The sequence below is a fragment of the Xyrauchen texanus genome, chromosome 44 (genome assembly GCF_025860055.1).
Source record: "Xyrauchen texanus isolate HMW12.3.18 chromosome 44, RBS_HiC_50CHRs, whole genome shotgun sequence".
NCBI lineage: Eukaryota > Metazoa > Chordata > Actinopteri > Cypriniformes > Catostomidae > Xyrauchen > Xyrauchen texanus.
This window is the reverse complement of record NC_068319.1, coordinates 32089437-32113474: the sequence shown is the minus strand read 5'-3', so window position 1 is coordinate 32113474 and position 24038 is coordinate 32089437. Positions and strand designations below refer to the sequence as shown.

The window sequence follows — 24038 nt, the reverse complement described above, 5'->3', positions numbered from 1 at the left end:
AATATTCCATTTAGTTCAGTTTTTGCTTATAAACGCTGAGGGTAAACATTTTGTAGAATTAAAGAGCCAATTTATGGATACAGTATAGTGTCACCGTCAATATTCTGGGGCATTAGGCCCCACACAGACTGCAGGGTGAGCACCCCTAGTGGCCTCCCGTAACACCTCTTCCAGCAGCAACCTTAGTTTGGTTGTAAAAATTTAATTGCTTGATATCACTTATTTTGGTTGCGGCAAGTTCTTTAATTTGAGACAAGGACCCTTTCATTCTTGAAAGATCTGGTAACAATGCAACTGGTATATCATCCACCCTTAGCACGGTGTACTGTCATTTAAAAAAAAAATAAAAAATCATTTAATTCTAACCGGTTACTATTTGAAAATGAGGCAGCGGAAACGTCATTTTATTTTTTTTGTCACTGCTTTTAGTAAGGTATATAATAAGACAACAATAAAATTATAAAGTAATTATAAATGAAGTCTTGTTAAAACATTTTTCACAAAAAAACTTGTCCAACAAACAATGTCCAACATGCATCACAGGAGATTTGTCATTTTTTTTCTGGAAGTCATGAAACCCCCCTCCACAGTGTCACACAAATTCTGTATTGTGTTTAATAGAATGCTACCACAGTCCAGACATCAGATTGATCACCATAAAAAGTGACCCTTAATATTATGACAGTCATTACAGACCTGCTTTCATTGCTAGATGGGGAGGTGCTGGAGGCGCATGAAGTGTGAGAGCTGGACATGCGAGACACAAACTTCTGGATGGTGCTGCGAGAGGGAGCTTTGATGCGTGAGCTGCGACGGTTGTGATACTTCTGAAATAAGCTCTCCACCTGAACGAGAGCACAATATCAATACGCGATGAACACACTGCTGTAGTGCTGATGATGGTGCGTCAGTTGGATTAGAGTCTCCTCACCTCAAAGTTCTTGAGGGTCTTCCTCCACAGCAATGCATCTGATGGCTCAAGCTGGAAAACTCTGAGCATGACGAACAGTACGTGGATGCAGAAAGTCCCGCGGCCACAGCTACAAGTCTAATTAAGAAAAAATTGTCATGAAGAATTAGGAAACTGTCATCTGAAATTAACCAAATTAAGTTGAAATACAGTACCAGCAGAGGCGCAAAAAATACATACATGGACGGGACACTGACCAAAAGCTGACACCGATAACTAAGGTGGTGGATAAAACCAATAACTGATTAATTGGCCAATAGTTTAAATCATTGAATGAGTTTTCTTTATATGAAAATTTTCTTAGTCTTTCCTTACTGTAATGAGCACAGACAGAGGCTACAAGTGTCCAAAGTGAATAAAACCTCAGTGCACCCAAAATCCCAAGATTAACCAGATTAAATAAATAAAGATTTGATGCATAACGTGGGACTTTTGAATATAACAATCCCAAAATACAGCAGGTAACTTTTTTTTAAATGTCTGTGCTCCAGATTGCACACGCAACCAGAAGAAATATGCACTCTTATAATCATCTACAACATATTACAATATGAACACTATAAAGTAAACATTGCTCATCATAAATGTCCAGTATTTAGGTAATCCAGTATTATAGAAGCTGACCCTTTTCTCTAGGGACACCGCCTATCAAACTACACAACATTCACCCAACAATCAATAATGGTTACATAAATAAACGTTCAATAATGTCTATGCTTCATATGAGTCTTTTCTATAACATCACGTTGTAGTAATAATCATGCATTAGTCTATAAACGGCAAAGGAGACACAGCTCCATTTTTAATGCACAATGCAAGTTATTGTATTTATAACCTACACATTCACCTGATGAAGGGTTTCAGATATAATCTCAGCAAAAAAGGAAATGTCCCTTTTTCAGGACACTGAATTTGATATAAATCCAAATAACTTTACAGATCTTTATTGTAAAGGATTTAAACCAGGGGTGCCCAATACGTTGATCGCGATCTACCAGTCGATCGCAAAGGCAATGCTGGTAGATCGCACAAAATTTAAATGTACTTTCGTAAAATTTTTATAAAAATAAATATAATGTCTTTCCTTCTTTTAGTTTCTGTCTGACTTGTACTTGAGTAAATATTGACCAGGCGAGGTTTTGTTTATTCAGTTGCCATGACAACTAGGTTTGCGCATACGCGCCTTCCAAGGACTTCTGAGAACAGAGCGCGAAATTTCGATGCTACTGCCCGGATTACGCAAAACTGTGTGATTCCATTCAGTGCAAGTCATCAGAATAAGTTAAATGCCCTGGCTATTGTAATCTATTGTGCTGTAGGTGTTTTGGGTATAGTTTTAAAACTGAATGATATCAACATTGAACATTATTATATATTTTTTTATTAATAAGAACATTAATTCCCTGTAGAGATACATGCACTAGTCCCAACAAGCATTTTCTTATTTTAAACGAAACTGTGTTTTTTTAGTTGGTAGATCTTATTGAGTTGGTCATTTAAAAGTAGATCATCACACAAAAAAGTGTGGGCACCCCTGATTTAAACAATATAGATATATAACAATATACAGTTATAAAAACTTAGGACACTAAAGAGACCTTTCTACTGACTCTGAAAAACACCAAAAGAAAGATGCCCATGTTCCTGCTCATCTGCGTGAACATGCCTTATGCATGCTGCATGGAGGCATGAGGACTGCAGATGTGGCCAGGGCAATAAATTGCAATGTCCGTACTGTGAGATGCTAAAACAACGCTACAGGGAGACAGGAAGGATAGCCGATTGTCCTCACAGTGGCAGACCACATGTAACAACACCTGCACAGGATCGGTACATCCGAAAATCACACCTGCGGGACAGGTACAGGATGGCAACAACAACTGCCTGAGTTACACCAGGAACACACAATCCCTCGATCAGTGCTCAGAGTGTCCGCAATAGGCTGAGCCAGCCGGATCTCAATCCCATTGAGCACGCCTGGGACCTGTTTGATTGGAGGGTGAGGGCTAGGGCCATTCCCCCCAGATATGTCTGGAAACTTGCAAGTGCCTTGGTGGAAGAGTGGGGTAACATCTCACAGCAAGAACTGGCAAATCTGGTGCAGTCCATGAGGATGAGCTGCACTGCAGTACTTAATGCAGCTGGTGGCCACACCAGATACTGACTGTTACTTTTGATTTTGACCCCCCTTTGTTCAGGGACACATTTTTCCATTTCTGTTAGTCACATGTCTGTGAAACTTGTTCAGATTATGTCTTTGTTGTATAAATTTTGTATGTTCATACAAATATTTACACGTTTAGTTTGCTGAAAATAAAAGCGAAAGCGAGAGGACATTTCTTTTTTGCTGAGTTTATTTACTTACAGGGCATGTTTCCACATACTAATACAATAACCAATAGTTCCCGGTTGCTATCAGCACCGATTAATCTGCAAAATATGATAGATTAGGCAACCTTTAATATGCAATTTATGCAACGCATATGGGTGCAACACAATAGGGGGACTGCCGAATAAACTCCAAGGGGGCACTTATTCTCTGATCTACTATACTTCTGATCCCTTATTCTCCATTAGCATACCTGTGGACCAATGAACACACGGAATTTGTTGTCAGGACTGTCTCCGCCAATCAAAAATGAATTGGGTCCTATCTGCTGCAGCAGGTAGAGGCGTGCCCTCATGACCTTGTTGACCCTGCGGTTGGTCTCCTCTGGACTGTATGGGGAAAAGCCATCGGGGGAGGGTGCTCTCCGAGGGGGTGTGACCCTTCCGGTCTGGAAAAAAACATGCAGACAGACACATACATAAGCCATACTCTGTTGTGCTAGACTCTCACATTAGATTTACAAAGCACAAAATTTACAGGAACTCACAGGAACCGGAGACCCCCTACGTCTGAGCAGGCCGGGAGAATCAGGCTTCCCAGCAGTCTTACTGGATGAAGATGAGGAGGCAGAGAAAGATGATGGTCCAGGTGACGGGCTGCGATGAGTTCTGCTGTGAGGTGAAGACAAGTTGTGACTGTCACTGCCAGCTTCAGTGCCATCTGCTCGAAGAGGAATGGGCTTCACAACCTGACACACACCACACAGAAGCACACCAATGAAAACACTTATAAAACATAACTTTTTATTTTAATTTAAAAACAAACAAACAAATATTTTGGGGGTAATGTTTCGATTTGAAAACTGTTACCATGGTCGATTCAATTGATTTTGAGATTATCAGTGTTAAAAGTCATCTTCTCAGTCTCTGACACTGGCATTCAACACAGGAAGTGCTGTTCTACTGCAAACCAACCATTCTTCAACCATTTTTGGTGATAAAACTATTCTATAATTTAACCTTTACTAGTACTCGACTAGTTCATTAACTCAATAAATGTAGCAGATAAATGATCAATATAATTTGTGAAAATGGAAAATAAATGTAGCCGATAAATAATCAATATAATTTGTGAAAATGGAAAATAAATGTAGCCGATAAATAATCAATATAATTTGTGAAAATGGAAAGTTAATGTTATCTTGATGGAGTAAAGGTCACTGATAATATGTCTGTGTGGCTGGTCTATTTTGATGGTTTTAGATGGGTTTTGAACGCTTGGAAGACTATCTAAGCCACCTTAAACCAGCCAAGGCAAACTAACCTACCTTAGGCTGGTTTAACTTAGCAGAGTTCTTGGCCAACTCTCCCACTGCCTCTTTTGTGGATGTAAAAATGCCTATGAGGAGTGTGTGTTTGTGTGTGTGGGGTCGCTGTACCATCGGCCCTCTCCTGCTCCGTCTCTCCAGCCACTCACTCTTCCAGGTGGGCATACAGGTGGCCTTGAGCTTCTCTCGAATCAAACGCTCCTCTGGCCGGTCTTCAATCTTCTGCAGCCCACGCGGAGTCTCCTTACTGTCCATGTCACGACTGCACAAAAGAGAAATATATGAGTGTGAGCGTGATCATAAATGGAATCTGCGACTAATGAACAACACAGATTTCCATAGATTTCAAACTAGGTATGAGCAAAGAGTAATAGTTTCAAAATCCTTTTTATATTTATATTTAGCCATTCAACAGACACTTTTATCCAACGCAACTTACAAATCAACTTGCCAGTGGGATGTTTGAACGACTAGCCAGCTTATTTCAATTCATCAGTTTGGTTTTTTTAACACCATGCCAGCTTCTATGGCCATTTCCATGGTGAAAATATGTGTAAGCAATTCTATAAGAGGTTTTCAAAATAAATTTTTCCTAAACTCAAAATTACTCATGTCATGCACAAAGTAGATGTCCTAAATGACTTGCCAAAACTACAGTTTGCTAATATTAAATCTGTGGAGTGGTTCAAAAATGTGTTCTAATGACTTCAGCCTAAGTGTATCTATACTTCAGACTTCAACTCTGCTGTGTGTGATGCTTAGAGGTCGACCGATATTGTTTTTTTCAGGCCGATTCAATATGTAAACATTCAAAACATAATTTCACCACAAAAACAGTGTTCATCCAGCTTATCAAAAAGGTAAATCAACAACAAACTTGAACTGGTACTTTAGTACTACATCGATAAGTAAAACAAAATGTAACGTAACTTTCTACAGTGTCGGTGGTACTGAGAAAACAAACTCGGCTGAATGATTTGATGAAAAAAAACTAATCGAGTTTAATTAGAAAAATACTGCGATTTGAATTTGAAAATTATTCTTAACATTTAATTCAATAATGGGAAAACATGCTCTACTGCCAATAGAATTATTGTTCAAGAATACGGTTCACATTACCTTCACATTGTATCTGTTCACAGTGTGCCTGTTTTTGTCCACTTTGTGATAGGGTCATGGCTCACTTTATAATTATTTTTGGAACCCAATAATAAAAAAGTTAAGACCTCTTTACAGAAAATTTATTTTTTTATAAAACCCTGTAACAGTAACAAATACGGTTCCAAGGGTCAAAAAGGGTCTCCCGGCCCAATCGGTCTAGTCATTCAGATTTTTACTTGCCCTGCTTAAATTGATTGTCATGTGCCCCAACACAAAACAGTTTATTTTAGATGTGTATTTTGTGTGTTCAAAACACAAGTTGAGCTGTGGTGTACCTATTGAATTGTTTTTGGGGAATGTTTTTGTAACCTGCACTACTTGTTTCGAATTGGATCCTCAACTTTAACTGAGTTTATTTCCGAAACATGTAGAGCCATCTACCATGTTCTCCGAGAAAGACATCTTAAGGTAGTGTGGCAGGGTTGAGGGCAGGGCCGGGTCGTGATCCTACACACCCGGTCCCGTATTAGGCTAATTATGCCTCCGAGGGATAAAGGTCGACTGCAGAGGATCGTGCGGGAGAGAGAGATAGTTTACGGACATGTCCGTCATGTGCTAGCTGCTGCTAGCACCTAGCTCATGCGCTTTTGTTTTCATGGAGTTTTCAGGGACACTTCGCTCACCGTCATGGCAACATTTCGTGGCCATGTCAGATTACGTCAGAGTTTGTTGGAAAATCATACCACACTGCGCAGACATTCCACGACCCAACAACTGCCGATTGAACATGTTCAATTGGCAAAAACAGATGCCAACAAACGCCGACAGGGTTAACACACTGATCCGACATAACCCGACAGACGTGTCCGTTGCCATTGGTTGTTGTCCGTTGGTGCAGTGCGAACTGGCCTTAAGTGACCAGGAAAAAACAGCAGCGCGTCTCACCTGACCACATGTGATCGGATCACCCGAGATGCATCTTAATACCAGGTGGAAACAGGGTCAATATATCGGTCACTCATCCAAGCGCTATTCTGTGAGGATCCCTAATTTAATCTGATTAATTAGAGTTTAACCTAAACCAAACCTCAACCTTTTCCTCCAAACATAACAATGGTCATTGTGGCCAAACAGTTACATTTTTTGTTTCATTAGACTCCAAAAAGTTAGATATTTTTCCCCGTGTGCACTTGCAAACTGTAGTCTGGCTTTTTTATGGTGGTTTTGGAGCAGTGGCTTCTTCCTTGCTGAGCAGCCTTTCAGGTTATTCCAAAATAGGACTCATTTTACTGTGGATATAGATAGTCTACATGTTTCCTCCAGCATCTTCACAACTTTGCTGTTGTTTTGGGATTGATTTGCACTTTTTGCACCAAACTAAGTTCATTTCTAGGAGACAGAATGAGTCTCCTTCCTGAGTAGTATGATGGCTGCGTGATCCCAAGGTGTTTATACTTGCATCCTATTGTTTGTACAGATGAATGTTGGACCTTCAGGCATTTGGAAATTGCTCCCAAGGATGAACCAGATGTAGAGGTCCAACATTTTTGGAGGTCTTGTCTGATTTGTTTAGATTTTCCCATGATGTCAAGCAAAGAGGCAAAGCAGCAAAGAGTTTGAAGTTAAGCCATAAAATACATCCACATGTACAACACCTGTTCAGGACACCTCCTATCAGAAGCTAATTTGCTAATTGTCTAAAGGCTTGACATGATTTTCTGGAATTTTCCAAGCTGCTTAAAAGGCACAGTTAACTTCGTGTATGTAAACTTCTGATCAACTGGAATTGTTATATAGTCAGTTAAAAGTAAAAAAAATCTCTCTGTAAACAACTGTTGGAAAAATTACTCATGTCATGCACAAAGTAGATGTCCAAAATGACTTGCCAAAACTACAGTTTGCTAATATTAAATCTGTGGAGTGGTTCAAAAATGTGTTCTAATGACTTCAGCCTAAGTGTATCTAAACTTCAGACTTCAACTCTGCTGTGTGTGATGCTTAAAGGTCGACCGATATTGGTTTTTTCAGGCCGATGCAGATCTTTTGAAATCCGGGATTAATGCAGCCGATTTATTTTGGCCGATATTTGGCCGATATGTGCTTGTTTTTAACCTCTTATTTGAACCTTTTATTTGAAAGATAAAATGTAACACAAATAATTACTTAACCTCTTCCCAATCCTTGCATACAGATGCCTGCAGATGACTATAACTTGTAGCTATTAGCTTGAGAACACAATGGGATCACAGCATGAAGCCTTACCTAGTCCAAGTTAAAATTTTAGAACAATACCATAAAAAATGAATATTTTACACATGTTTTTCTAAGGGTACACCCAGGCGTTTTACAAAAGTGCCTTTTGGATACTCCAAAAGGACCTTTTGGTAACCTAGGACAAAAAGGCTCCTACTTTTGAACGCTTCAACGTAGTCATAATTTTGGGCTCTAATGAAAGATGACACTTAGAGCTATCATATTCCATATCCAGATCCACTATTAGTTTTGCTGACACAGAGTAACTGATGCATAAACACATTAGAGTGCCTTTTCCCTTCTTGAAACTAAATGTTGTGCATATAAAAGAGTCAAAACTAGTGCTATGGTGGACAATTTGTTTATATAAAAAATACACAACAAACTATTTACATGAATTTTTACACAAAGTATTTACAAACCATTATAAAATTGTACATGTTTCTAGCAACATGCCAGTCATTGTAGCAGTCACATTTGGGTACAAAGCACAAAGGCACATCACAGGAAGAGTACTTCACTGGTGTCTTTGCATGACACTGCCTGCATTTCAGACGACCAGCGGTGCAAGATTTGGTGATGTGCAACGGCCTGTGATGTGCTCTTACGTGGAGCAGGAGATATGGGTCTGGCTGTGGAGTGAGACCCCAACTCTGCCAGCTCCTCAGCAAGGGTCTCTCTGAAAGCTCTCCTCTCTTGATGAGGTGCTGTCCTGCTGCTCCACTTTATGTGGCCGCTTGCTGAGTGGGGAGAATAAATAAATGTAATTTACAAAGCTAGACACAACTTTTCCATCTTTTCTGTATTATATATATATATATATATATATATATATATATAGTTTTTCTTTTCGAGTGTGTAAATATGCATTATTGTATGTATATTTACTGTAAATACTGTATACTTTGCCAATGTACTATGGAACAAATAGATGGGCCTACACCTCCCCCCATGAATTCAGCATTGTAACAAATAGACTCTCAAACACAACATATATTCTTATTTTCAACTTATATTTATTGATTTATTTATATATATATTTCGTGTCCATTTATACATAAGTGAATATATATAAATATATATTTACAGTAAATATACAAAACATCTATATAGCATGTCAATAGATCTGAAACAAACAATTAACTAAAACCTCACACACGCACAAACGGTTCAAACACTCCCTGAGGAAACACACGACAAAGGGTAATTACAAAATGTGTATTCATTATTCAAACTAAAGCTTATTTATGCGGAATATACAGTAATATATGTTATAAAACACAAGAAAACACTTACTTGTCCAGAGCAATGTCTCATCTCTCCATAAACATTTCCTCTGCCTCCGAATCATCCGTATTGTTTTCAGAAATTTCATCTCCAAGCTCAGAATTTTCACAATGAATGCCTTCTTATATCACATCCTGGGGTGAAAATCCTGTTTTTCGCGTCCGTTTCACCATATTTAAAATCGCCAAATGTGTAAACAGTTCCAAAACAACACTCCAATGGTTTTACGCACGGACGCACAAAACACTCGGTAAAGGCGAGGCAACATTGCGCACACACATTTCAGAACCGTGCTCTAATCGTCCCACTAAAGCCGCATATCACTGTTTTCAGAATTTCATTGGCTATACAATGCGTCAGTCATTTCCACTCTTCAATGTAATTGGTTTGATCAGTAAACAAAGGAAAGTGGGTATGCCCTTACATTCGACACAGACTGTGGTTGGGTTTTGAAGGCTTTGGACAGGACATGGAAGCTCCTATTGGGTCAAATGAGGTGTCAATCGAAAGGTCAGAGTGCATGCTTCCATTTTGATACCGGATATAGGAAATGTTTACATCTGAACTGAAGTTATTACCAATAATATTGTGAAAGTTTAGGTACAGCTGCCAGGTGCTTTGAAATGATGCAACAAGAGTCTGTGGATATTTATTGATGTAATAATGTGATTTGGACTAAACATTTTACTTGATTTGATCAATTGGACATTTGACAATGAAACAACACCGTTTTTGTCGGGAAGTTATGGATCAGTGGACTACTATGATACTTCATAGGTGAGTTGCCTAAATTTTGTTATTGGTTGTTTATATGTTGGTGGTCTGACAAAGATATAGATTGTACCTGCTGTTGTGATTGTATCTTAAAATGGTTTATATCAATAGAAAATCAAGAAATGTAGCTTTCCAAAGATATGTGGCATGTGTACCAATGTAACACACAGCAGTTTTGTTTATCGCATACTTTTATTTTGTACATTCCGCGGGCTGTGAAGTCTATCATGTTAAGATAGACAAAATTTCTCAACAAATACATTTATTGAACACTTGACCAATCTGCACTTGTACACTTAAATAAAAAATGTATCATACAAACATATTGTATAAATAATGTATAACAAATATATAAAATAAACAAAGCAGGTGTTACGAACTGCTCCGAGACACGAAGGTTGAGATCCAAATGCAGCTTTAATTAAGGGGCAATCCAGACACGTAATCCAATATTCAGAGCATCCAAGAGAAGCACAGGCATAACTAGGGATGGGTATCGTTAAGGTTTTAATGGTATTACTACTCTTACCGATACTACTTATCGATCCGGTACTTCAACGGTATTCTTAACGGTTCTTTTTGTTATATATATATATATATATATTTAGCAATACACACACATTAAACAAAGATAAACGTTATATAGGCACAGTAATTTAATTTCAGGAAGGTCTACTAACATTACTGTTCAGGTGTGGTCTAAAAAGAAATCTAATAAAGTAATCAATTGTAAAATAACACTGCATAGTTTATCATAGATAGATTAATGCTTATTAGTGCAGAAGTTATTCATTCAAGAGCTGTAAGTGATTTTCTCTTTGCCTTTTGTTGTTTGATTCGCAGTAATGGCTCAATCTTCACCATGTTTATTAGACAGCTTCCCCTTTAAGACCGAGTTCAGATCTAATAGGCTCCTGATGCGCCATATTTTCTCCCAACTATTTCCATAACTACGTCCATTTAACACACAAACTGTGTTTAAGTGAATCTCCAAGCCGGTCGTTTTGACATATTTTTGTGTACAGTTGATCGTTTAGACGCGCACATGAAACCCAAAGTAGCCTATAGTTTGCTTGTTTCGTTGCGGTGTGTTTGAGCGCGCGCCGCCTTGGGAACAGTATCTCTTGCGCTCTTTTTATTATTAAACGTGCCCCGCAATTTAGCAACAGTAGCTAGACTGCATTTTACAACAATCACCGATCGTGCTGATTCTGACGTTAAGTTTGAGTTTTAGGGAGAAATGTCAGTGCACCGCTGTGAAGGGAAGGAAGTTGTGCTAGACAGAATGCGGCTTATGTATAAATATTCTTTTTATAATCTTTGGAAGGAGAAATATAAAATAAAATCAGACTAATATCACAGATCTAAACCAGGCTACGTTTAAATGTTTAGTTCTGTCACTCATTAAGCGGGGCTATTGTTGTGGTCGCTGTGCGCGAGATATCTCTCTCTCTCTCTCTCTCTCTCAATAGCTAAATTGCATCACAGACAAATGGTTTCATATTATTATACATAGAAATGGCTGGCGAGATAAAATAACTTTCTCTTTATAGCAATAATACATGTATTTTCTTAATTTCTCCAGTACCGACAGCAGAACCGATAACGTCTGAGCTTACCAAAGCCAGTCCTTCAATAGCCTATAGTGCGTTGGTATCTTTTTTTTTTAATTACATATTTCTCTGCATTGAGTGACAACCCTCTCAAATATAAGACACACAAACAGAACAAATAAAAGTCTCAGATTCACTGTCTGTAATTGCAAAATTCTTGCTTGCTTATTGTGACATGATAGCAACCCTTCTGCTGTGATAATGCAACTTCAACTACGCTATCAATATCCAAAGTAGCTGAACGTCATGTCGCGTTTTTTCTCGAAGTTGGCAGTAACATATCAAAAGTTTTTAATTAAATATAAAGTAGTTATACAAATTTAATCTTTACTGTTTTCTCCAAGGAACTTAGCTCCTTCCTTAGGCACTGGATGAGGTCTGCTCACTCTGCTGGAAAATGACTCTAGGGGCAGCGTGCGTCGAACACGTGTTCCACAACAACACTAGGCTGCCCACAGATGCGCCTGCCTAAAAATCGGCTTGATATACTTGGATATTGGCTGATGCCGATTATGTTAAAAAATGCTAAAAATCGGCCAATTAATCGGTCGACCTCTAGTGATGCTCTCATGGTTTTTACTGGTTGCCAGTATTCATACTATTCATCCATCCATCCATCGTCAACCGCTTATCCTGTGTACAGGGTCGCGGGGGGCTGGAGCCTATCCCAGCTAACATTGGGCGAAAGGCGGGGGACACCCTGGACAGGTCGCCAGTCCATCGCAGGGCCACACATAGACAGACATACACTCACACTCACCTCCACATCCACATCCACATCCACATCTAGGGCAATTTTTTTGGAGACACCAATTAACCTAGCCTGCATGTCTTTTGGATGGTGGGAGGAAGCCGGAGTACCCGGAGAGAACCCACGCAGACACGGGGAGAACATGCAAACTCCACACAGAAGGCCAGGGCAACCAGGGTTTGAACCCACGACCTTCTTGCTGTGAGGCGACAGTGCTAACCGCTGCACCACCGCTGCACAAATTTAAATAAAATTTTACGGTGTGGGGCATAAACATATAAATGCAGGATTATATCGCAAAAGTGTTGCAAAGGGCACTTTAAATTTTTTGTAAAAAATTAAATCGATATCGGTATCAGTCTCAAATTTCTAAAACCACTATTTAATGCAACCTCACTCCTTTATTTAAAAGTAAAGGTGTAATGTAGTTTAAAACACTTGTGTCATGTTCTCAGAAATGTAATCTTTGTGTCCAATTTGGTTTCATACTTTTTTGAAAAATTTGAATTGTCATGGTGTAACCATCAGGTAAAAGGTATTCTTATACTTTCTTTGAACCTTGAATACGCGAGAGTTCATTCATTTCCAAAATGTTTTCAAACACATTTTTCAAGGTAAATAGTTTTTTTTAATAAATATTCTGAATTCTTGAGTCAAGGAGTTTTCTCAGGGTTCCACCACATGACTTGAACAAAATGTGCCCTTTCATAAAAATGTCAAAATGAATATCAGATGTTTTTTTAAAAACTTCACGCTTCATCTTGAAGGTCTAAATGTGTCCGCTCTTATTGTCATGTTCACTGTTGTCTTTTGTTTTATGCTTTTATGTGGAAGCTTAGTTTAGTTCCTGTTTCCTGTTTGGTTTTGTAGTCCTTTGTAGTTTCTTCTATTACCTTGTCTTGTTTCACTGTTGCCCTTTGTTTGTCATTTTTGTCACTTTTGTAATTCCTTAGTTTTTCACTTTTGTCACCCTTGTGCTTCCATAGTTTTCTTGTTAGCGTTCGTGTTCTCCGTTCATTGTTTTCACCTGCCCTCGTTAATTTGCCACTGGTTTCTGTTCATCACCTTGTTACCTTGTTTGAGTTCTGTTTGTTCATTGGCCCCTTTTTCCCTTGTTCATGTATTTAAACCTGTCTGTTTGTTCAGTCTCTGTCGGTCGTTGGTTGTTAATAGATGTATTTGTTAGTTCCCTGTTTCCAGCCAGAGTTCCCTGTGACTACTCTCGTTCGTGGTTCCTGTTCCCCTTGTTGATGTCTCCGTGTCCTTCCAAGTTTCTGTCTCTGTTTTCCCATTGTGGACCTTTCTTTTGTTCCCGTGTTTTGTTTATTGTTTCAATAAAGCCGCGTTTGGATCCTACCTTCTGTCTGCCTTCTCCTGATTTCCCACATCGTGAGAGAACGACCGACCACTACAATGGATCCAGCGGCCCAACAGGCCAACTACCAGCTGCTCTGCTTGAAGCAAGGGGACCGACCGATTGAGGACCACGTCCAGGACTTCCTCGAGCTGGCGTTTGTCTCCGACTTCCCGGACTTAATCCTGGTATCTTTCTTTCGGGGAAATCTGAATGCCTCACTAAGGGAGCGGTTGCCACCGGCGACGCTCGGCTGGACTTTGGAGGAGATGGTGGAAGAGGCTCTGCTGGTCAGCGGCTCGTCACTCATGGTGTACGTGGCAGAGGAGAACCCTGCCTCACCTCCCGTGGTGGCAACCTTGAGCTCGCCCTTGGCTCTTCCCGTCACGCCAGTTCCACCTGTCAGCGAGCCCATCCCTACGCCAGTCGCCCCCCACGAGCCAGCTCGTTCATCTTCGTCTGCCCAGAGGAGGAGGAGAAGACGGACTTCCGCCTCCCGGCCAGCGCCTATGCCTGTCCCGGTCTGCGAGTCAGAGCCCACGCATGTCAAGGTGAGCGAGCCTGAGCCCTCGACCGTCCCCGAGCCAGTGCCGGTAGCCTCAGATATCCGTGAGCCAGTGCCTGTAGCCTCAGATATCCGTGAGCCAGTGCCTGTAGCCTCAGATATCCGTGAGCCAGTGCCTGTAGCCTCGACCGTCCCTGAGCCAGCGCCTGTAGCCTCGACTGTCCCTGAGCCAGCGCCTGTAGCCTCGACCGTCCAAGCGCCAACGCTTCCCGAGCTTCCCAGAGCTCCGCCTCCCGAGCTTCCCAGGGCTCCGCCTCCCGAGCTTCCCAGGGCTCCGCCTCCCGAGCCTCTCGAGCCTCCCAGGGCTCCGCCTCTCAAGCCTCTCGAGTCTTCCACGGCCCTTCTCCCCGAGCCTCCTACGGCTCCACCTCCAGAGCCTCCTATGGCTCCGCCTCCAGAGCCTCCTACGGCTCTGCTCCCAGAGACTCCAGAGCTTTCTAGGGCTCCGCCTCTCGAGCCTCCTATGGCTCCGCCTCCCGAGCCTTCCTCAGCTCCGCCACAAGAGCCTCCCTCGGCTCCGCCACCAGAGCCTCCCAAGCCTCCTACGGCTCCGCCTCCAGAGCCTCCCGAGCCTCCCTCGTCTTCGCCTCTAGAGCCTCCTGCGGCGCCACCTCCCTCTGCCCTGCCTCCTGGGCCTCCCACGGCTCCGCCTCCTGAGCCTCCCACGGCTCCGCCTCCTGAGCCTCCCACGGCTCCGCCCCCTGATCCTCCCGAGCTTTCCATGGTTCCGCCTTCCTTGGCTCTGCCTCCTGAGCCTCCCACAGCTTCGTCTCCAGAGCCCCTCTCAACTCTGCCTCTGGGACCTGTCCCTGTCCGCTGGCCACCTCCCAGGCCTCCTAGACCTGTCCCTGTCTTGTGGCCACCTCCCAGGTCCCCTGAACCTGCCCTTGCCAAGTGGCCAGCTCCCGGGCCATCTAAACCGGCCTCCGTCCTGTGGCCACCTCCCAGGCCCTCTGAACCGGCCCCTGCTCTGCGGCCATCTCCCAGACCACCTAAACCTGTCCCTACCCGGTGGACACCCCCCAGACCACCCGACCTGGTTCCCTGCACACACCCCCAGAGACTGCTTACCTGCCCTCTCGGCCTCCCTGGTCTGCCTGTCTGCCCTTTGTGCCCCCGTGGACTGCCTATTTGCCCCTTTTGCCTCCTCGGACTGCCTGATTGCCCCTTGTGCCCCCTTTGGTCTGTCTGTTTGCCCCTAGGTCCCTCACTTTGTTCCTTGTGGTTTTTTTGTCATTTATTGTTGCCCTTTGTTTGTCATTTTTGTCACTTTTGTAATTCCTTAGTTTTTCACTTTTGTCACCCTTGTGCTTCCATTGTTTTCTTGTTAGAGTTCGTGTTCTCCGTTCATCATTTTCACCTGCCCTCGTTAATTTGCCACAGGTTTCTGTTCATCACCTTGTTAGAGTTCTGTTTGTTCATTGGCCCCTTTTTCCCTTGTTCATGTATTTAACCCTGTCTGTTTGTTCAGTCTCTGTCGGTCGTTGGTTGTTAATGGATGTATTTGTTAGCTCCCTGTTTCCAGCCAGAGTTCCCTGGGACTACTCTCTCGTTCGTGGTTCCTGTTCCCCTTGTTGATGTCTCCGTGTCCTTCCAAGGTTCTGTCTCTGTTTTCCCATTGTGGACCTTTCTTTTGTTCCCGTGTTTTGTTCATTTATTGTTTCAATAAAGCCGCGTTTGGATCCTACCTTCTGTCTGCCTTCTCCTGATTTCCCACATCGTGAGATTTATAGTTTTTATTGTCAACAATGGCTTCCATCATGTTGGTTTCAAACAATGACTATGATTTGGTGGACAAAAGTTATTTAAGAACAAAATTGTTTCACTTTTTCTTTTAAAACATTTATATATAACATTACAAGATTATTTTGCACTAAGCATGCCAAAAAAAAAAATGTTTTACTGTCTCTGGGCACCACATTAAAAAGAAAATTAAACAAATTATAAAATATTAATAGGACTTTAAACTCAGAAATTGAAAATATGCTCAACATAGAAGAGGTGTATTCAAGAAAATGGTTTGTGTGAATTTTATTTTCTAATGTATTTTTAATTTAATAGATCTGGACACAAAAGAGTAACTTCATTGACCCTTAGGTTAGGACACATGGACATAATATACTCCCGTTACCCTCCGTTATTGTATTTTATGACGAACCTTGTGAAAAGAATCCATGTTATGATCATGAAAAAGTTTTTTTTCTAGATCACTCACCCACTGTCACAGACATACATTTTGTACACCAATAACTGAACTACAAAGGCAGTTTGGGCTGTTTCTATAAAGGATGCTTAAACAGAGGTGTAAAAAAGTTGTTCTACACACAAAAGTGTTATAGGCGAAACCCTGAAAATGGGCTGAATTAAAACATGTATGTTTTAACTGTACACTCCACAAAGCAATATCTTACCTTCTCTTCTTTTTAATGAAAACAATTGAACTGTATCTTGGACATTTTTAAAATTGCGTGACATTTTTGAAAACTTGCATTACCTTTAGTGACGACAAATCAACCCATCGCTAAACTCCAACATACCTGTTTGCCAGTGTTTTAGAAATCCAGTGTCTTTTCACTGGTTGCCAGATTGCGTTACAAAAGCGTCACCCTGGCAGAATATTTATAAACTGAAGTGTCAAGATCTAATTGTGGGATTTCACCAATCGAAATCTAGAAACCCCACACGTCGAAATTTTATTCTGACCGGCTAAATCGCCCTTATTTAAAGTCCGTTATTTATCAAACATAGAACATTTTATATTTTTCTTGCATGAATAGTTCCAAGTTATACGTAACAATTGATCTAAAGGGGATAGTAAGGGGGGATGGTGGTTTTACAAGGGGGATGCTTATTGGAATTTCTTGCAACAAGGGGGATGGCATCCCCTTGCATCCACCCTCAACTCGAGCCTTGGGTGTAGAGAACCGTGAAACTTTTTACATTTTGGTATTGGGACAACCCTGCTAGAAACAAATACATGTAACCAGAACCAAGATTGCAAATATTACAGTTCAACAATTATCCTTCTCTTTTTCTAAACAAACACGAGGAATGTGTCTTATGTAAGAACGTTTCAATTAATAATAGATTAACAAAATGGAGACCGTATTAAGTTCTGTATTGTACAGACAAACTGCCTGTTTCGCTGTAAATGCTGATGCTTAGTCACAACATTCTGAATGAGTACTGTACGCATTTAATGCAACCTGAACAGCAAAGCTGTAAGTGTGCAAAGTAAACAACAGAAAAGCTTCACTCCCACAAGCTTGAGCTAGCCACAACGAAGCCAGACAGCAGGAATTCACCATCTGTACTTTCATGAGAAAGTCAGTGGTGGCCAGCCCCTCTCAGATAACAGCTATCCCACAGTGCCATGGGGCAGGAACAAAGAGGCATTGTGGGGCACGCAGGTGGGACTTGGAAGAGCCAGCGGCAACAAATCCATTTCAACCCTCAACGTAAACCTAGATACAGTCCCCTCCCTTTCTCATGAGCTACAGTGCTCTCAACACTCATGTTACAGTGAACACAATGAGCACCATCTCTGCTGTAGGGGCCCAAGACTCCAAACACACACACACTGAAATAACCAGCACTCAGCACAGGTAACTAAATGTATACACAGTACTGTGCAAAAGCTTTAGGCACTTGGGAAAAATGTTGCATAGTAAGGATGTCTTCAAAAATAATGACATAAATAGTTTTCATTTATCACTTAATGTCATACAAAGTCCAATAAACAAAGCTAAATCAATATTTCATGTGACCATCTTTCCTTTCAAACAGCACCAATTCTCCTAGATACACCTGGACACAGTTTTTCTTGGTTGTTGGCAGATAGGATGTTCAAAGCTTCTTGGAGAATTTGCCACAATTCTACTATCGATTTAGGCTGTCTCAATTGCTTCCGTCTCTTCTTGTAATCCCAGACTGACTCAATATTCAGTTGGGGGGGGCTCTGTGGGGGCCATGACATCTGTTGCAGAGCTCCCAGTTTTTCTACTCTATTTGCAAAATGAATGTTTAGGAGTCTAAAATGTATACTTCCTATTGACACACTTAAGCTGAAAATATAATTAACCATCTCAAGACAAATTTTTGAAATCATCTTATGTACCCAACACTTTTGCACAGTACTGAGAGAGATATTTCTAAATAAATAAAACCCACATAAAGAACAGCCACAAACTAACGTTTCCATGAAACAAAGCTAAATTGTCTAGCATTCTATTGAATAACAAGAGCTTCATTATTTGCTGCTTCCTGTATGCACATGAGCTATTATTTGCTGTAGGAAATGGTCTGGACTTCACAAAAGACCCCTGATCATGTACAATACCAGTCAAAAGTCTGGACAAACCTCTTCAGCATGCATTTGCGAGTGAAAATGACTGTGTGAATCTGGGAAATTATTTGGCTACACCGGTGAGTGACAACTGACACTTGAACTTATATAGAGCATAGAGGCCTTCAACCCGACCTGGGCCCGTGTTTCTGGTTCGGGCTGGGTACGGTTTGTAATGACTGAAAAAATAAACAGGCTTATCACACTTGTTTCGCGCATACACTCTCACTCAGACACGTGTGAACTGACGAGTAAGGGGCCGTTCACACAGAATGTGTTTTTGCATGCATCTGTTCTGTTTCCCCATTGTTTTCCCATCGTTTCCCTATGTAAATTCTGGACGAATGTTTTTGACATTTGCGCCGCATCTCGCGCAGGATTGGCACATTTTAAACAACATTTTCAAAAATGCATGTTGAGACACCTGCGCTCCGTTTCATTCTTTGTGATGAGTTGTTCTAGATTGTTTTTAGCGCAGTTGTCACAAAGATTCAATATTCAGAACAAGTTCAGGCAACCTAGAGGGAACTGTTGCTATGTTTTATATTATTCGGTCAATGTTTTATAAAATTCTGTAATTGATGGATGTCTTGAAGTGAAACTCTTGCACAAGATGCAGAGAAAAACAACAGAGGTGGTAGTCTGTCTAGCGCAATTTAGATACAATTAAAACATACAGCATATAATTATGCAAAAACAAACAAATTTCAATAAAGAATGTGAGGTATGGAAAATATTACAGGTTGACAGATATATCGGTTTTGCACATTAATTGGCACCGATAACAGATTTCTGGAACAATCAGTTATCGGTCAAAATTCACACAATTTTCGACGATGCGTCTGGTGCTGGAGCGGCTGGGAAGGGTCAGCTGTCGTTATACAGTATGAGACTACACTCTGCATGGAGTGGAACACTTATAAGAATTTAAAACATCAATGAAAAGGTATGTATACAGAACATGTTGTCATATCATTATAAAGTAATGAATTTGTTGACTAGATGCTGCATTAGAGAACAGCAGTATGTTTGCAGAACAGGCTGAGAGGACACTAACATTAAAGCTAACCTCAAACAGTTAGAACAATGTGACAAAAATACACGCAAGTCCTACCCAAATGTTTAAATGTCACGAATGTTGCCATCTATTACAATCTATTTGCACTGGTTTATATCCAGCAGGCCACGTTTATGCATTTGTTAGCCAGCTAAGTTGCACATTTAAAACTAGTGACGTGAGAAAGCAAATTAATATCTTCATGCAGCCAAGAGAAACGTATAAACAAATCAGAAACGCATCTTTTTTCAATTACATTTTTTTATCCTCACTGTAATACGAGGACTTCAGATTGATACTTGCAATAAAAAAAAAAAAAATTAAAAAAAGACTAGATGTAGTGCAAAAAATTAAGTTTAACAGAAAGCAGGTGTCTCAATATGCCTTTACATTTCTTTTAATTAGACACGTCATCTAAAAAAACAGCGCTCCTGCAAGAGACACTGAATAAAAAATAACAAAGGGAAACATTCGTCTAGTGTGCGTTTACATAGAAAAACAAATGGATTGAGCGTTCGGTGTGAACAGCACCTTAATGTTGGTGGAGGTCTTTGCATCTTGCTATCGTATAAGCATTTCTGAGATTATGAGTTGTTTAAATGCTTTGTTAGGAAAGATGTTCAACTTGGAAACATGCATCTCGAGATGCTCTCGTTCGGTTCCAGTCTGTTGTGTTCCGTCTGTTTGAACAGCCACTGGCCTGTGCTCATAGTCCGAGCCACTTCACCAGCGAGGTCAGCCGAAAACCACTGCCATCAATGAATATTGCCACTCTACATACAATTCTGGTATTTTGCGGTAATTATGAAGCTCGAGTCTGGAGTAGTAGGAATCAGTGAAAGTGCAACACCATGTGAGAACTGTCTATTGAAGAGTTTTCCCCCTTCATTTTACTTTTGAATTAACATTTGAGATAAATGGAACGACACATTTTTTAAATGTATTTTATGCACATTAATTGAAAATTAAATGGTCTTTTTTAACAGCCAGAATAGGAATGTTCTATGAAATAATTTAATGGTGCTGAATGGTTTATGTATTTGTGGACTAAGGAAACAATGTCAATTTAAAAATCAGCTGACTTTAAAATTCTATTATTAGTTCATATATATTATTTATATATTTATTTCATTTAAAAAAAGTTAAATACATTTTCATGGTTCAGAGTGCTATTTATTTTTGTAATAAAGTTCAGCACTACTTTGAGTGTTATTTTGTCAATCAGTATATATTAAAAAAAAAAAAAAAAAAAAAACAATATCGGTTGATTAACGTGTTATCAGCAGGTACGGCCCAACTTGGTTATCGGTAAAATACACTGTCAACCTCTAGAAAATATCATGTCAAAATTATAACTTTCATGCATAACAGAATTATTTCATGGGGGACGGAGGAAAGAGGGGATGAAGGGAGGTCTACAAGCTGCCTGTTTATTTACATTTGGCCTATATATATGCTTTTCTCTTAAGTCCACACATGGCACCCTCTCTTGCTCCTTTCTTCATCAAGGTAGATCCTGTATATGGTCCTGGCTGAGGCTACAGAAGCCAGTAGTTCACAATTGTCCTGCATTGTTAAATCGTAGAAATCAGTTTATTTTTTTAAGTATGGGGCAAGTCCACATTTTAAAATGTAGCTGGTTTTGTCCATTCCACAGGTGAAAGATCTGGCTATGTGTGAATCATGAAACATTCCCTGGAACAACTCAGAAACACCTTCATTTGATGCGTATGAGTGGTGCTGCATGCTCTGGTGTCTGAAACGTCTGCCTGCAGCGTCGCATTCGAACCAAACGCTGGTCAAAGTTAGATCGATTTTCCTTCGGTAGTGGCTCCCCAGGAAGTGGTGGTCACTACAGCAGCAGTTGTGGTGGTAGTAGTAGTAGTAGTAGTTGCTGAAGATGTTACTTTGTAGGTCACAACGAAGTAACTTGAGATAGTTAATTGCTGTCTGTCTTTTACAGCCGATTTGTGGTCGGACTGCATATGAGATTTAACGGCTCCATGTGGACAAACAACCATGTCCTAAATTCTTTGTCTTCTAGCCACTTATGCTGGAATTTGCACTTACCCATTTCTTTGCAACTTTACTAAATTTACGTTCTCTGTTCGAACTCCTCCAGGTCCCAGCCCGCCGCTGTGCAAACATCTGGCGTTACGTCAAGTTACGTCAATACGCCAGAGACAATTACCAAACTGGATCTGCTTATTAATTGAAGGCTATATTCAAAATAAATTGGAAATATAATTTTTTCAAAACCATCTAACATTTTTAATGCCTGTAGGAATAACATTTAATGCTTTTTAATGCTATTTAAGGCCTTAATTTTCGCAAAATCCATTTAATGCCCCGCAGAAACCCTGATAAATGCAGGTAATTCCACAGAGTTCACATACTTTTTCGTGCACCTGTATTAGCGTGGATGTGGCCAAAGTCTGTCTTCACAAACCTTTGCAATTCCATTTGGTGACACTATTGACACTGAATTTGCCCACTTTAAATATAAAAGAAAACGTTCTCAGTTTTTTTTTAATTTAATGCACATTTAAATGCACTTGTCCAGCATGTAGCAATAATATGAACTTGTGAGTTATGTATTTAATTATGCATTTAAAGCATTTGACTCAGAGAAATCTACATTAAGGATATAAATGACCAAGTCTAACAGATTATGCAAGTGAGATACAAGTCATCAATTCTTGACAAATGTCAGCTTGGTCTGAGATTCATCTGAGGACTTCCTCTTCATCATGTTTTGGGGAAATGAGAGACAAGCAAGCAGTGTGCAGCAAGCACGCAAAAAAACACGCAGGGTCAGGGAACACAACAGGGTATTTCTTGGTCTTAAGGTACACCATTGCTTAACTACACCACATGCTGGGCCAATGACAGGAAGTTCTGAAAAATGCATGTTTGTTTGTTGCTCATTTTTTAAACCACACACACCGTTGTCCAGCCAACAGCTATAAAAGCCACGCTAAAGAAACCAGGACAGGCATTCAGTACTAGTAAGGTTAATAAGACTTCCTTGCCTTGAAGCATGACGGGAACATTCCACAGACCAAAATTTGTCATGCTCTTCCACTGGATTCCAGCTGTTATGTGAACTAGCACACAGAAAGCGTTGCTAACTGCTGTTGACATGAGTTTGACCGAGAGATCATCACACTCAGTTACAGTCAAACTGGGTCATATGGGGAAACTAAGGTTACTGTACACCCAAGAGCCATTCAAGAGTGAAGAATGCAACAAGAGTAAACTCCGTGCTTATTAAACAGAAGTACTTTTCTTATTGTGAATGGACATATGTTTACTAAGACAATCCCTAATAGGATAAATGCACAATCACAGATTTGGTCTTCTTAGCTTTCCGTTCATGATCGGTACTTCAGGTCAAACCAGGGCTGTCACGATTATGAGATTTGGCTGACGATTAATTGTCAAAAATAACTGCAATTAAGATGAATAACTGTCAAAAGCTTATGCGTGCTTCATAAACTTTAAGCAGTCTATTCATATTTAACTTTTACAAGATTTATTTTAAGGCTTTAAAAAAAACAAAACAAGAATAATATTAAAATATATTTTAAATCTCAAAATATCCACTCTTTTTGGACAACTTTAGTCTTGGTCCATTTTGCATTTACACTGATGTTGTTAGAACCCAGCCAACCTAAATAGCCAATACATTATATTAGATTATATTTAGGGCTGTCAGTTGTTTAAAATGTTTTATAGCGATTAATTGCAGATTTTGAAAATGCTGAAATTTGACAGTATATTATTTTCCTTTAAAAAAGCATTTATTTCTATCTTAGGAAAGAAAAAGAAAAATATATTTAACAATATAATGCTTGAGTCAAACAGGCCCCAAGCCAGGGAGTCGATTTTGTCGTGGAGATGAGGGAATTGCGGCGAGAGATGTTGAACATGTTGGCAATGCTGACAAAGGTTGTTGCTGACTTGGAGGATCATGCGGTGATATGTCGATCGATCAATGCCATGGAGACTACATTCTCTGAGGTGGTTACAAGAGTGGGGGACGTCGAGAAACAGAACGATTATCTGGAGTCATCAGAGAGGGAATTATCTGCCAAGTCGCTAGCGACCAAGGTGGTCAGGATATGGAGAAATTCCTGGACGGGCTCTTTCTGAATATGCTTGACATAACATGTCATAAGCTGGAAAGCATGTTGAGTTGTGGAGGGAGGCAGGCCCTGATCAATTCTGGTCAAATTTCTGAGATCATCCGATAAAGATTTTGTGTCACTTGTGGCGAAGAGTAAAGGAAGGCTTTCTTGGAAAACCACAA

General features: G+C 40.4%; 1 protein-coding gene across 1 annotated transcript in view; it reads right to left on the bottom strand.

Annotated features, from left to right (window-relative positions):
- LOC127636985 (mitogen-activated protein kinase kinase kinase 1-like) overlaps positions 1 to 24038 on the bottom strand; it is a 110718-nt gene that overhangs the window by 45338 nt on the left and 41342 nt on the right. The window contains exons 2-6 of the mRNA XM_052117804.1: positions 4738 to 4888; positions 3847 to 4047; positions 3553 to 3747; positions 932 to 1048; positions 697 to 845 (exon numbers count right to left, since the gene is read on the bottom strand). Coding sequence (XP_051973764.1) covers positions 697 to 845; positions 932 to 1048; positions 3553 to 3747; positions 3847 to 4047; positions 4738 to 4888 — 813 coding nt within the window. The remainder of the gene's footprint in view (positions 1 to 696; positions 846 to 931; positions 1049 to 3552; positions 3748 to 3846; positions 4048 to 4737; positions 4889 to 24038) is intronic.